A 15473-nucleotide genomic window follows, 5' to 3' on the forward strand; every position below is an offset into this window, starting at 1 on the left:
ACATTATTGTTCCAGTATATATAAAAGAACATATATTTCAGTATATAAACCGTAAAACTTTTGAAGGTTTTGTCCAACATTGGATCCGAACTTTAGGAATAATTTAGATGATTTTTTTTTTTCCCCCAGAAAGAATGAAATATTTCTGTCCTTTTCACAGCACCGCTTACCACACAGAGATCTTTTACTTCCATCTTCTTAACAAGTGTTCTTTCAGCTTCTATACCCATCTCTAACTTTCCACATGTTTTAGTATTTTGTATTTTTCATCTGGACTGTCTTCAGTTTGAGACCAAACGCCCTTGCAGAAAGATAATCTGTCCTGTCAGATGTACTGCACACCTATTAATACACTCCACAGCGACGCTGTCTTTTTTCTTTAATGGTAGCACATTGCTGACTCATATTTACATTACAGCCCCCAGATTATTTCCTGAAGTGCTGTTATTTTACCAGTATCCTTTTGATCTTACTTTTTAATTTTTCTTCCCAAATATAATTTGCATGCGTCAGTATCACGTTTTCTCCTTCTTCTTCCAAGTAATTTCTTTAACTTGTTCTTAATCATCTATTTCTTTAATTTGACTTCCCATATTTGTCACCAAAGTGCCAACAAGTCCTTTTAGCTTGCTGACAACTCAGTATTTCATAATTCACATCACTAACGATCAGAAGAGCAGAAAATGCCTTCAGATCAAGCACTTGAAAAAAGAATATAAAATAAGGAACTCTGCTTAAACACGATTACTTTTGATTAGGCAGATCATTACTACTTCACATAACTGCCTTACTCTTAAGGTATCAAATGGTGGACAACCTAATACACTCCTACATTCTGCTACTAGGTGCTGCCAAAATTGTGTACATCTAGTCTGCATGTGTTTTAATTTCAACCATTGGTCTCAATTATCAGCGTACAGAAATTTCACATCGGGTATGTCTTCTACATCCTGATCATATAATGATCAAGTATATTTGCATATTTTTGATAACCAAACAAACAAACTTTTCTTTTTTTTTTTTTTTTTGGTCGGTAAAGTTGGAGTTCTCGGGTGGTTTTTTTTTTTGTTTTGTTCTTTTTTCCCCCTTCCCTTTTTTCCCCAAGATGCATTATTGCAACATCGTCTCCACTGATGTTACGGATCATCTCAACTTCCTTCCTTTCACTGGATGACATACCAAAGGGCCATATATCAAATATATAATAATATCGTGTATTTATGCGGTTCAAATCCCGTTTACCATTAAGTCACTGCAAGCGTAGTCCATCTGCCACAACCACAAGGCATTTTGAATATGACACTACTCAGCATGAAGTCAGCCCGTGCTATAGCATTTCCCACGCTGTTTCCCGTAAGTGTATGGCCATGCATTGGGACGCATTTAGCAGATTTCCCACCCCCCGGCAGCACCGCGGGTGGCTCGGGCCGCTCCGCGCCGGGCGCCTCCCGTGAGCAGGGCGGGGAGGCTGCGGCCCTGGCGCGGCTCCTGGGGACGGCACCGCGCGGAAAGGCCGCGGGCCGCTCCGGGCCGCCGATCCCCAGCAGCCCCCTGCCGCCAGGAGCCCCCCCGTCCCCAGGAGCCCCCCGTCCCCAGCGGCCCCCCGTGCCCAGCAGCCGCTCAGGGAGGCTCCGGGCCGGGGCCCGGCGAGCGCGGCCGAGCGGCGCTGGCGCGCCGGGGCCGCCTGGTGGGGCCGTCGCCTCTAGGCCGCCTACGGGGCGGGGCCATGTAGGTTTCGGCTGAACATTCTGGAGGAGAGGGGAGCGGCGGGGGGCGAGGCGAGGCAGGGCAGGGCAGGGCAGGGAGCTGAGCCGAGCCGGGCTACGGCACGGAGCCGAGCTGAGCCGGGCCGGGCCACGGCAGCCAGCCCCGGGCCGAGCCGAGCCGGCCCGCCTTCCCCGGGAGGAGGCGGAGGCTGAAGGGGAGGAGGCAGCAGAGGAGGAGGAGAGGCGGGGGAGGTGGAGGAGGCGGGAGCGGAGGGAGGACACGGGGAGGCGGCTGCTGCTGCTGGGCAGAGAGGAGTCGTGCAGGAGCAGCGGCCGCGCTCGCACGCCACATTCGCTCTTTATGGGGCTGGTGGTGAGGATGAGCGAGAGCTGACCCTGCCGCGCCGCCGCCTGTGCTGTGAAGTGTCTGCTCCTCCTCCTCCTCTTCCTCCTCCTCCCCGGCCGTGGGTGAACCTGCGCTACGGGCTCTTCACCGACACGGGGGAGGTTGGTTTGTTTGTGCATTTGTTAAAGGCAAAGAGAGAGAAAGAGAGACCTTCCACCCGCTGAAGCACAGTTCACTATGATCGTACTCGCATCCAGCACTGGAAGCCGGTTGGATTTCGTGTCTCAGTCCAGGGTGTTTTTCTTGCAAACCTTCATTTGGATTTTATGTACTACAGTGTGCAAAGCGGAGCAGTATTTCAATGTGGAGGTAAGATCAGCCGGATGCGTGTGCGAGCGTGTGTGCTTCCCCCTCTCCCTTTCCTCCCTTCCCTTTTTTTATGTCCCTCAAATCAAATCAAATAGCCAGCCATGTCTTCCAGCAGCCGGGGCATTCGTCTGTGTAGGCTTTCCTTCCAGCAGCCGGTAGCTGCTCCCCTCCCCGCGCTGCCCCGCCTGATGGATGCGTTTAGCCGGAGATCCCGTTATCCCGGCAGCGCGATGCCGGCGCTGGAGCCCGCGGGAGACGGGAAACCCTCGCCCGGGCACGGAGCAAACCAGTAGGTGCGAGCAGCTCAGGGAAGGTTCGCTGAATGTCTTGGACTTAAGATACCACTGGCTTTCTGAGTTTTCCCAGCCTTTTTTGGTTTGGTTTGGTTTGGGTTTTTTTCTCGAAGAAGAATGAATGAATGAGCGTTATGGGGACAGGAGGAAGGAAATTTGAGATTTTTGGCACGTTTCTTTGTGGTAGAGTATCTGGAAAAAAAGAAATTTTTTTTTTTCCCATGGAGACGTAAGAAAAAGAGTTGCCACTAGAAATAGTGAAACTAATGGAATAAAGGTGCAACTACGGCTCGGAAGTTAGGGGGTGTGGAGAACAAGGAAACAGTATTTTTTCCGAGAGAAAATGAAGATTTAAATGTGAGGATACCAAGATGGGGCAAACCCTAAGAGTTTACACTTACAGTCACCATCCGTTTCCAGGCACCTTTGTCTACACGCCCAGTTTTCCCATTAGGAGTTTTTACATAGTGCCTTCACTTAACTAATGTTTCTTTATTGACTTTTATCATCTTTGCATATATTCTTTCCTCCTTTTTCTCCATTCTGTCACTCCATTTGTTCTGCTGTGATCCTTTACTCTGCTGCAATGGGATATGTCTATTTCCTTCTTATTTTCCTTATCAATTCAACTTAGTGATTTTTCATGTTATGTCTCTGTAATTTATATGTGCTCATTCAACTTCTTATATATAATTCTGGTATTCTGTTAGGTCGCTCTGTACCTTCACTTTCTTCTTTCCTGCCAAACCCATTCAAAACTTTCTATTGCATCCATACACCAGCCTTTTTTGTTTTATAGTCTCTTTAATCTCCTGGGTTCCCATGATTTTTCTCTCAGAAAAATGAAGTCTGTGTCTCTGTCTCACACATATGCACACTTGCTTGTTTTATTTGAGCTCATGTTCTCACTCAGTGACACACATTCTTGCTCCTTTCTCTGACAAGATTGCTCATGCAGATCCTGCTCCGTTCCTAGACTATTGGTCTAAAGTTCTTACCTGTGTGTCTTCTCCCTCTGTCTCATGCAAGATCACATCAAATATATAAAGAACCCACATTTTCTTTCTCCATGTTTGTTTCCTTATCTACAGGAACTTCCCTTTGCAATTCTCTCAGCTTAACAACACTCATCCATTGATTCTTTCTTTGACTTCCATTGTCTCTACTCCATCATTAAAATCCTTCCTGATTATAAATCCAAGTATTTTTTCTCTGTCATCTGTGCCCTAGTCACTCATTTGATCCTTATCACAAATGTGCATTTCTTCTTCTGTTGGATTGTAAGGTCTTTGGAGCAGGACTCTTGTCTTCTCACTTGTCTGTCTGGTGTGTACCATGCTCAAGCCTGGAGTACAATTGTGAGACTTCTGCTATATGAATGTTAAAGCTGCATATTTCAGAGCACACAATGGCGTTTTATCCTTCTGCTCATGTCCTCAGCTGCCTTCTTTACTGGTGAGCTGAGGAAGGAGCTTGGAAGAGAGGAAGTTGCTCTCTGTATCCTCCCCATGCTTTACAGGCTGGCCCCCTGCAGAGTATAGGGATGAAATTCCAGCGACAGAACTTTCTCCTCCCACAGCAGTCTGCTTTGCTGGCATCTGGCTCTGCTGGAGAGACGGGCGGCAGATGGAGCTAGTGTGGGAGGAGAAAGATTGGTTTAGTCAAGTGGAATATGAACAGGAGGCCAGCTCCAGTCAGGATGAGGTTTTCTGAGGAAAGAAGGGAAACACTTTCTTTCTTGCCACCTCTTCCATATGGAAAACAGCAAATTTCGAGGGTAAAGGCAGTATCAGGAACAAGAAACACTGTTGGATAGGATGAAGTGGCATGTATGTGTGATGAGGGCACATATTTCTCCTTTTTGAAATATGCCATCTCCTGCTCTTCTTTCCAGCCTTTCTGAAAACAGAGTGTTATCATATGCCAACGCTTCCAATCTTTTCATATGTAAGTGTTTGAGCCACACATTGCTGGTAGCCAGAATAGCGATCCAGAGGATTACTGGATTACTTGATTATTTGAGAGTTGTCCTAAAATAATGGGGCCTTTTCCTAGGTCACTGCCTTTGACCACTGCTAGTGACATGGTGTTGGCCTAAATGAACCTCAGATTTCCCCCAGAACAGTCAATGCTGTATTCACATTGTTTGGATAGTGCTGATTTTTTTTTTTTCTTTTTTTTTTTCCTGGGAACAGCAAAGACTAAAAGCATGGGAAATTTGAGGCAAAGGACTTGGCAGCAGCATGTATGCATTGTGCTGTACAACTCTGCATGTCAGCACAAGTGCATTATGCAGCTGTACTTCAGAGTAAATTGTGAAAATATAACAAAGATTTCTTATGACAATAAGAATAAATATGCAAAGTAGGCTTCAATAAAGAAGTAGTGTACGTAGAGCTGAATGAAATGCCACTGAAAAAAGTGCTTAAGATTATTGGAAAGCAGTTTACTTTTCACTCTTTCTTGTCTTTAAATAAAATACAGGTAATACCTGTTAAACATTATAAATTGTGGAGATGTTGTTTTGTCTTGTTTAATCTACTTTCCTGATTGATAAGTAAAATCTGTGCAGTCTTGTTGAATTTTTTGGTTTGTTTGTTTCAGTTCTGTGAGCCAGGGCAGTTCTTAAGATACTAGTGTAGCTCAAAGACATTAAATAGTAATGTTTTCTTTTAAAAGTAAAACAGAAAACTGACATTTACAAGCTTGTATGAACACTTCTGTTCCTTGTAAGTTGGTTGCCTCTCTGTAAAATTTCTTTTAGCCAAACTTCTTTTAGTCAAGAATAAAGGAATTCCTCAAGTTTCCAATGAAAGCTGAATTCAGCTATCCTGAAATGTATTAATGTGTACAGTGTTTCATGCAATAGACACAGCAGAGTAGGATTCAGATATGATACATGAGAGGGACACTCTTGCACTCTGTATTGGTGAGAGTTTTGTGCTAAAGCTTCATGAGAGATAATTGTAACTGGTTAAGAAATTATAATGAAATTTAGGAATCACTTAGTCATATGTGAAGGAGGCTTTTAGCATTAATTTTCAAAGTTCATTGATTACCAGTAGCATTTTTTGTGAAACTGTTTCTGACATCATGAGAAAAACTAAGGACTACATTCTTACCTCCTTCTTTTAGAGCTGAACTATCTGTGCAAAACAGCAACTTGATTAAGTATATTAGTGAAAGACTATGCCATCAGTGTTAAGTTTTGTTGCTATTTTCAACGATGTCTGTACCCTCACAGAGAAAGATGTCCATCAATGAGATAGTGAATGGAATAACAGTTATGAAAATAACATTCCAAATATAAAACTGAATCAAACACATGGAAGCTAATTGTTACTAAAAAGTGATAGAGCAACAAACTATCTCTTCCCCCTACTGGGCTCCTTACTGTAGTAATAATATTTTGTGTGGCTCAAAGATAACTCCTTTGTGTATCATTGGGTGTGTCTATAGATGGTCTTTCACAAGTATCATCCATTTAGTGTGTATATATAAATATATATCTATTTGCTTTCCTAAACCAAACAATATTGCATTTTTTGAGCTGGTATTGATCTGCAGATTTATCTCCCAATGTCATCCATTAGTTTTTGTATGTAATTGAATAATAAGTATGTTTATATTTAATTAACTATTAAATATCCAATATAAAAAAAATGAAAACAAATGTTACCATTTTGTTATGGGAAAAATGGTTATTGAAATAAAAATACTTTGATCAGAAGACAGGATCAGCATGCATCTGGAATATGATTGATCTCTGGAACATAATGCTGCTTACTCTTACTTGGATGAGTATCTGCCTAAGCCCTGTCGAGGAAAGTGTTTTCAGAATTCCGCCTAGTTTCATTGACTGTATCTGTGGTGTGGGAAACTCTAGAGAGAAAGCATGCCTCATCATCTCTCATAACAGCAGTTATGCTGTTTTCTTCCTTCTATTGCTAAATGTATGGACTTGAATCCCTGGTGGAAGTCTTAAAATGACTCTTATTTTAGTGTGGGCAGATCTTTAAAACAATACAGTTGTGTCCCATTTTCAAAAGTGGGATAGTTAAATTGCATATTGTGAAACAAAACAGAGTGGAATCTGAACTTAGAAAAATAACATCAGTTTCCTCCATGGTAATAAGTTTCTGAGAACCCCGTTGTTTTCATTGTTTATTTACAATTAGCCTCCAGCTCCTGCTAAATGGTAAGGCATGACCTTTTATTCCATAAGCTCTTAGTCTTTTAGGCTTAAAATCAGACCAGTTTCATTCTTCAGCTGGCAACTGAAAAGAAATAAACATTTGTGGGGGGAAAAAAAAATCCTTCAATATCACCTTTACACACTTTTGAACTAGAGGACTTGTTTGTGAGGTCTCTAGGCACAACACAATACTTTTATAGTTCATTAAAATGAAAGCTGAAAACTATGGAAAAGGAATTAAGGTGGTTTTGGTATCAATAGTGCCATGTGTCGTAACAGGATTCAACATATTCTGCATTGATTTAAGTTACAATCAGTATGCGTGAAATCAGTATAAATTCTGAATCTCATTCTTGCATAGGATATCAATGAAACGAACTGGATTTTGTAAGAACAAGGAGTTCAAACTGAAATTTTTAGAAAGATGGAGAGGAGTTACTAAATCAGGTGATGAAGATGATTAGAGGATGAAATATTAGTCAAGGAAATTACAGATATAATGTGTATATACAGATATTTCCTATTTGTTTATTCATTAAATGGAGATATAAAGAAAAGCTGCTATAAAGGTCTCTGGTGAGAAAATGTATCTAGATAAGGAAAACAATTGGAAAATTATGTGTCTGATGATAGGCAACAGAATGCTTTTCTGTTAAAGAAGGAGAATGCCTACTATATAATGAACTCATTGATGTGAAGAAATAAATGTGAAGAAGTACTACTTAGTTGTTAGAGTGCATTTCCTACTGTAAAGTGTGAGATTATTTTGTGCTACTGACATTGCAGGGAAGCTCATGGTTTCTGCTGCCTGTATTTTTTTCAAAGACAGGTTGGAAGGATGGTGCCTGTTCCTATGGGTTTACTTCTGTCATAGTATGTTATACCTTAGGTACAAAACATATTTGTTTATTATTGTAGTTCAACTTGTTTTCTTGTGGCAAATATTTGTCAGTTTAGTGTTTAGGCATCACATATATTAGTGAATCTCAATTCTACCAAAGAAAAGAAATAAAATGATTGAAGAGATTTATGTAATCACCTTGTGTAGTGCAAGATAAAATAAAAAACATGTATTTCTAATGTTTTCTGGCATGAGAGCTTACTAAAATAAATACAAAATGTATTAGCCCACCAGTAAACCTTGAACAAGCCCAAGCTCTCTCATTCCATTATTTGGAAGGCATAATGTAAAACTCCTACATAACCACTCATTGTTTCTTCAACGTGGATATACTGTTTTCTTTAACTGGTTTAAGATTTATGCTGCTCTTTGTCAGTTTTATTTGAATCCATCTAAAAGGTCAGCGCTTGCTCTAGGCACCTCAGCTCTGCTTATGCACTCAGCAAGACTGTGTTGTAAGAGTTTATAAAAATAGAATGTAGTATTATATATATTTTAAAGCATTTCAAGCTGCATCTGTTTTTACTATTTTAAAGTCTATCTCGTACTTGTACTTTGCTGAATTATCATTTTATGATGTTAAGCATTGGAGGGTTTTCTGTTGATACTGTTTAAAGATTCTTAAGGAAACTATTTAACTTTTGAAAAAGTATTTTAATTACCCTATTTAAATTTCTTAAATCTTCTCAGCTCTCTATTTCACATTCCAGGTTGTTGTCTAACCTTTTTGCCATCCTCAAACTGCACTATTGACCATAATCTGAAGGAGCAGGTTGAGTCTGTTTAATTTGTTATCTGTGATACGTCAAATGACAGATTTGGTTTCATTCTGTATGAGGAAGGCCAGGATTAGTGCTGCAAACATGATTTTAGTTGGCACTGAAATGGATTTGAAAAATAATTATGATTAGAGCTTTATCCTTTAAAGAAAGGTCATGCTATTTGGAACCTTTATTTATTGGTTGCCTGGCAACTGTTCATTCATGTTCCTGCTTATCATCATTCATTGTAAGCATCTTTGCTGTACACCAAGACCAATTAAGTGGCAACACTTTTTTTATGTGATGAATTAAATTTGACATAAATTACAGATAAAGAAAAATTCTGTAGTTTTACTTATTGACCAAAACTGTTGGTACAATGTTGCTTTGCTTATTAACATGTGGTTTACACCAGCTGGGGAGTTCAGCTGTAATAATGTTTCTAGCCTACCTTTTGAGGTATTACAGCACATAATTGACTCAGGGGCTTGCTTAGGAATTTTTGCCATGTTTAGAAACTCGCGTTAATTTCAAGATCAAGGCTTCAGGGTTCTAGGAAACTTATGTCCTGTTGATCTTAGAGTTTAATATTAGGCAGTCCAATCTCAAGTATTGAAGCTTGAAGTCAGTCATTGGGAAAGGGGTTTCACATTCTAGAATTAAAACTGCTGTGCTAGGAGATGTGCAGGTGAAGCAATAAGAAGAACATTAAAGTCAATTGATGCTTTCTCTCTGTAGAACAATAGCAGTTTTTATTACACTGTGAAAAACACATAAAGCATATTATTCAACAGTTGCTTTGTGACTGTAGATAAAAATATTTTACTCTCTTTAATTCATTATGAATCATATCATGATCGACCCTTGTGTGGAATAGCAGTGTGGAATGAGACTGTTGGGTTGTGGAGTATTTGTAGAAGATGTCTTTGTAAAGGGTATTGAAGAAAATTCCTTATAGCTGCATCTTAAAAGAACATCTACACTGTGTGGCCAGGGTGGAAGTAGATTTATGTCTCTGCTGCTACCATTTGGTAGGATTGTCACTATTCTGGTTGGCTCAGTGCTTTTGAAAAGAGGCCATCTCTGTTCACATGGATTATAAGAATGTTGTCAGGAGTAGTCAGCATGGATTTACTAAGGGTAATCATGCTTGATTACCTGATTCTGTGATGATACAGCTGCCTGGATGGATGAGGAGGAAATCAGTGGATATTGTCTACCTTGACTTCAATAAGGCTTTTGAAGCTGTCTCGCTCAACATCCTCACAGGCAAACTCAGGAAGTGTGGACTGTGAGAGTGGACAGAGAGGTTTGAGAACTGGCTGAACAGCAGATCCCAGGGGGTTGTAATCAGTGGCACAGGGTCTGGTTGGAGGTCTGCCACTAGTGGTGTCTCCCAAGGTTCAGTACTGGGCCCAGTATTGTTTAACTTTTCACCAATAACTTGGATGAAGGGGAAGAGGCCTCCTCAGCAATTTCCCTGACAGCACAAAGCTGGGAGGAGTGGCTGACAGCTCAGAGTGCTGTGCAGCCCTTCAGAGGGACCCAACAGAGATGGGCAGAGAAGAACCATCTGAAATTCAACAGAGGGGAAGGCAGGGTCCTGCACCTGGGGAGGAACAGCCCCATGGACCAGAACAGGCTGGGGGTGCCCTGCTGGAAAACAGCTCTGTGGAGAAGGACCTGGCAGTCCTGGTGGGCAGCAAGCTGTCCATGAGCCAGCAGTGTGTCCTTGGGCCAGGAGAGACACAGGTATCCTGGGGTGCCAGGAAGAGCACTGCCAGCAGGTCGAGGGAGGTGATCCTGTTGCTCTACTCAGCCCTAGTGAGGCCACATCTGGAGTTCCCTGTCCAGTTCTAGGCTCCTCAGTACAAGACCATCTCTCTTACAAGGACAGGCTGAGTGTTCTGGGCCTGATCAGCCTTGAGAAGAGATGACTGAGAGGGGATCCCATCAATGTCTCTCAGTATCTGGAGGGAGGGATCAAGAAGATGGAGTCAGGCTTTGCTCAGTGGTGCTGAGCAATAGGACAAGAGACAGTGGGCAGACACCGGAACACAGGAATTTCCACGTGAATATGAGGAAGAACTTCTCTACTCACATTGGAACAGGGTGTGGAGTCTCTCTCATTGGGGATATCCAAGAACCATCTGGGCACAATCTGGTGCTGTGTTCTCTGGGATGACCCTGCTTGAGCAGGGGGAGGTTGGACCAGGTTGGTACCCACGGTGGTACCTTCCAACATAACCCATTCTGTGATTATGTGAATGTCCCTCTGGGACTGATGCCCTCTTCTTTGAGCTTTTGATTGTGTTAAATCACAAGTGCTCATCATACCATGTCACAGTTAGGGGGAAAAAATAACTGCTCTAAGACAAATCTAGATCAGTTTTCATCAGATTTTCCCACTTATGTGACATGTTGGTAATACATGTGTTGTGTTGTGTGTTTTTTCCCTTTTACAAAACTGTTGAACTGTTTCCAAAGCTCTATAGGTAATTTGAAAAGAAATGGTAGCCTCAGAAAATCTGGTCTTTAGTATTTTTTTTTGCATAATATTGTAAAGAAATAGTTACTTTATTTCATTGGTACTGTTCATGTTTGCTGGGATGTAATTACAAATTCACTTAAAGTTGTGAAAAAGATGTTGGCAAGGGGAAGACTTAAATTCTTAGAAAATTGCAAGCTGAAAGGCAGAAAGAATATTTTCAATGTCTTTAAAACAGATAGTAAAACAGGAAAACAAGCCTCCCTTTCAATGGGGAGGAAGATACTTCATTTAAATCTATTGGTGCATATTTACAAAGTGTACAGCAGAGAAAATTACTTTCTTTTTGTATGGCATGCAGATCTGAAGGTGATGATCCTGTCACATTTTTACTTCAGACATTGGCTGCATAATGTTCTTTCAGGAAATTGCTTTGACCCAGTCTTTGCAGAGAAATTGACAGATTGTATCTGTGTTGTAGTTTATGTTTAATTGCAAGTGAAAGAAATAATCTTTCATGCAATAAAATTTATTATTATTATTATTATGAGAAGAAATAGAAATATATTGTTAAATGTACAGCATGATTTTGGTCTTGGCATGTGAGGCTTTTTTTTTTTTATCTCATTGCTTCTATGTATTTAGAAAAATTAAATAATAATAAAAAACCCCTAAACCAACCCAAGACAGTGTTCCAGTGTTTTGTTTTTCTTGTTGATTATGAAGTGCCTAGCTCTGATACTTCTCTCCTTCATTACTTGTAATGAAATGCCAGCTTTGGAAAGACCTGTATTATATTTTTCTCTATTTCATATATGTTTAAATATGTAAGGAAAAGGATGTGATGTAAGTGACTGAGGCATTTTGCTGGGGAGTGCTGAAGATCCAGATTGTGTGTCCAGTTCCATCATGAGTCTTCATATGGATCATGTAGTTTATCCATCTTTGTAACGAGCCTTTTCCAATACATATCAAGAGTAATAGAGGAAAAATTATGTAAAAGGAATATATCTTCATCGTTCCTTTATCTTGGGACTGTTTTACTTTTTTCCATAAAGTGTAGTAGAGGAATATAATAAAATATGAATACAGCATTTCAATTTAATAATCTGTATAATCATTCTAGAAGTGAATATATTCAAAAGAAAGTACCAGAGCAGAAAAGATGAAAGACACATCTGTATCAGTTTGAACACTGGCTTTGATTTTTTTGTGCTTGTTTTTTTGGTTTTTTGTTTGTTTGTTTGTTTGTTTGTTTGTTTATTTTGGTTTTGTTTTGGTCTTTTAAAATATGAGTACTAAAACTTGGCAGGCATCACTTTTAGGATTAGATGAAGGATGGCATTAGATAACTGAAGATAGAGAACATCACAGTCTCTTTCACAATGAAAGTTTTAATAAGATCATTTTTGTTACCCAAACATACTCAAAATTATTTTAAATAAATGTAAGTCTTAACAAATAAATCAGTTTTGGATCAGATTGTAACTACCACACAATGCACAATTAAAAACTGTTCTGTTTTTGAGAGAATTTGACCTTAAACAAGTAAATTGTTCCACATACATTCATGTTTCCTTTTCCTCACAATACCTAAGCTTCTCCTTTTGTATTTGAGTATTTGTGGATTTTTATGACATACAATAAAAGGTGCACTGCTCCGTGCATTTATTGTTTTATATTAGGCAGCCATACTGCTCACATACTCCTGGATGTTAAGAAATTAATGGGGAGAGGATAAGGTAAATAAGATTTGCTGAGATGACATGTTAGATATAATAAAGTGAAAGCTGAATCTTTTTCCTCAAGGTTCCTGTACCATCTGTTCACCTTGTGACTCTGTTTGAGTGACTTGTAGTGTTTTTCTGAACTCTCCTGTTGGTATTAACCAGAAGTGTGATTAAGTTGCTCACATGTGGAGCAACTTAATCCAGCACTTTTAAGGTGTCCTTGGCCAAGATGTGCACAAGGCTGGCAGAAATATCATGGGACCAGCAAAGGTTTCCTCTTTAGGCTAGCAACAGGAAACCATTCTCTGTGTTATATGACTCTAGGCACTTCTATTTAGGTAACTAAAACCTGTTTCTAGTTTTAAATTATGGTGGAGACTGATAAGACCTATATCTGTGGGGCTGCCCTAGGTAGACAGTGGCATTCTGATGTCATAATTTGGGGTTGAATACCTTCTCTCTGCGGTGGTAGGATTCACTATGCTTGTGTAGGAGCCTGGTGCTGTTTAGACCCTGTGGTCTGACTTGCTTGGTCTCTAGATATTGTTCCAGAAAGTCATGGGCCTCCTAAAAAATCCAGTGCTACATTTTCCATCCCCTGGTTAATGTAGTTCATCTCAGATCACACCAGACACCTGTACTCCTGACAAAACCAAGAATAGACTCCATCGTGATGTCACTACAGTTTTTACCCTGTCACTTAATGCACTGCACACTATTAAATGTATTCATCCCTTAATGTGAAAGGTTAACACTCCCTCACATCTTTAGATCTGATGTATTCTAAGTATTTAGTTAGGGATTTAAAGAATACAACATTTCTTTACTGTAACAAGGCAGTTTTGCCTTCAACTGCAATGAGATCAGGCCTGAGCCTGTTCAAAGCCATGTAAAACATGTTACGTAACTCAGAGCAAACACTTACAGCAGGTTTTATACATCTACTGCTTCTGACTGTTATTTTGTGCCTTACCTTAAATGGTTTTAAAGATCCTCTTTCCATCCTAAACTTACAAACATCTAAACAGCTTGAGGGGAGAAAACTATGTAAAGCATTTTTATAAAGAGCAAATATATTTTAGAAGAATAAGCTTGCTAGGTATCTATTGCCTGATAGACAATCCCCAAGAAGATAAAAATGATATTTTACTAATTTCTTTGGCTAAGGGCCCTCAGCCTTCAAGAATAATTATCTTGTTTTCAAGTACTTTTGTTATGTAAAGCAAAATGGGGATTAAGTCAACAGAAATTTACATTTCTATGTTAATAACAGAATTTAGATCTTTATGTTTTAGGATTGCTTTAGACCTTCAAAATGGAATATTAACTGTGTCAGATTAAGAATGTAACTGACCAGCATGTATTTATAAATTTGCCTATTTACTTAATTTGAGAATCCAAAAAATTTGAAATACTTGAGTATGCTACCTGATGTACTATTTAAATGAGCTTTCTGCTATCATGTAATTAGAGACTAGATCTGCTGTGGGATTTTTAAGTCTGCATTTGTGAAGAAAGAGGGACATATCTTCAATCTCTCAATACAGAAGAGCTTCCTTTATAGCTCTACTCTTGTTTTGCACTCAAAGGCTTATTTAGAGATAAAACAGTATTTTAGATCCTTTGTGAGTAATTCTGTCATTTTTCCTAACTGTTGAGAGAATTCACTTTTTGTCCCAGCAGTCAGATAAAGATATAATCATTGTTCTTCATAGATTAGTTGCTTAGATGCCATTTCCACTGAGATATTAGGGATTTTTTCTACGTGCAAGATCTTCCTGAGGAGGTGATGTCAATTTAATCTGGACCAAAAGTTTTGGATTCTTTAGAAATATATTCTTTCTCTAACTTTGCTCAAAGATTCTGTTTCATTAAAAGTTGGGGAGGGGTTAATGTCTTTATGAATATTTGCTTCCTTCACCTAAATTTTCAGCACCAGAGAAGATGATTCTTAAGGTGAAACTAAGCTTTTAAAATGTTGAAACATTACATTCTGTGATGTTTTGTAAAAGTTAAGAAAATAACAGACGGGGAGCCTAAAGCAATTACAGCTTTTCTCATGTCCTATCTCCAATAATACAATAGACAAATCCATCATGCCTATTAGCTTTATCCTGATAGCTAGAAAAGGAAAAAAGGGAATTTTAACTTTAAATGTCCTGCAGTCTGAGGACTTTATAGGTTTTAACTTGTTTTTAGAAATAAAATAGCTAAACATGTGGTTAAAAATTGTGTAATGGTGTTTGGTGAAGTAGCTAATAAAAAATGGTTACTTTTTAAAATTTGGAAGAAAGAATTAATAGAGTTGTTGAAAGAAGTTGAGAGCTTCAGGCTTGTATAGAAATGGGGGATATAATTTTCCTCCATGCGTTCTTTTTTCTGAACCTCATATATTACCTGTATTTCAGCTATAGGAAAAAGACAAGACAAGAAGAAGAAAGGGAATCCACCCATATTTAGTTTATTTTCCTTTTTGTAACTGTTATTTGTTTACCTGTGTACTTACTAGGCTAAATATAAAATATCTGGTCTTCATTGGAAAACTTGAATGAGATTCTAACTTCATGAAATTGTTGAGATTGTGCCATTAATTTAATTGCATCCAAGGTTTTACTCCAAGCTATTTGAAAAGCACTGAATTACTAAATATTTTAACTTAGTAAATTAAAAGTATGTATATCATA

The 15473-nt window shown here is 39.2% G+C and overlaps 1 protein-coding gene across 1 annotated transcript in view; it reads left to right on the forward strand.

The window, feature by feature from the left end:
- Nucleotides 1-1991: 1991 nt before the first annotated feature.
- The window catches only part of MMP16 (matrix metallopeptidase 16), a 166647-nt gene continuing 153165 nt past the window's right edge, over nt 1992-15473 (forward strand). The window contains exon 1 of the mRNA XM_056485318.1: nt 1992-2421. Coding sequence (XP_056341293.1) covers nt 2290-2421 — 132 coding nt within the window. The 5' untranslated portion in view covers nt 1992-2289. The remainder of the gene's footprint in view (nt 2422-15473) is intronic.

Source organism: Oenanthe melanoleuca, chromosome 2 (genome assembly GCF_029582105.1).
Source record: "Oenanthe melanoleuca isolate GR-GAL-2019-014 chromosome 2, OMel1.0, whole genome shotgun sequence".
NCBI classification, from domain to species: domain Eukaryota; kingdom Metazoa; phylum Chordata; class Aves; order Passeriformes; family Muscicapidae; genus Oenanthe; species Oenanthe melanoleuca.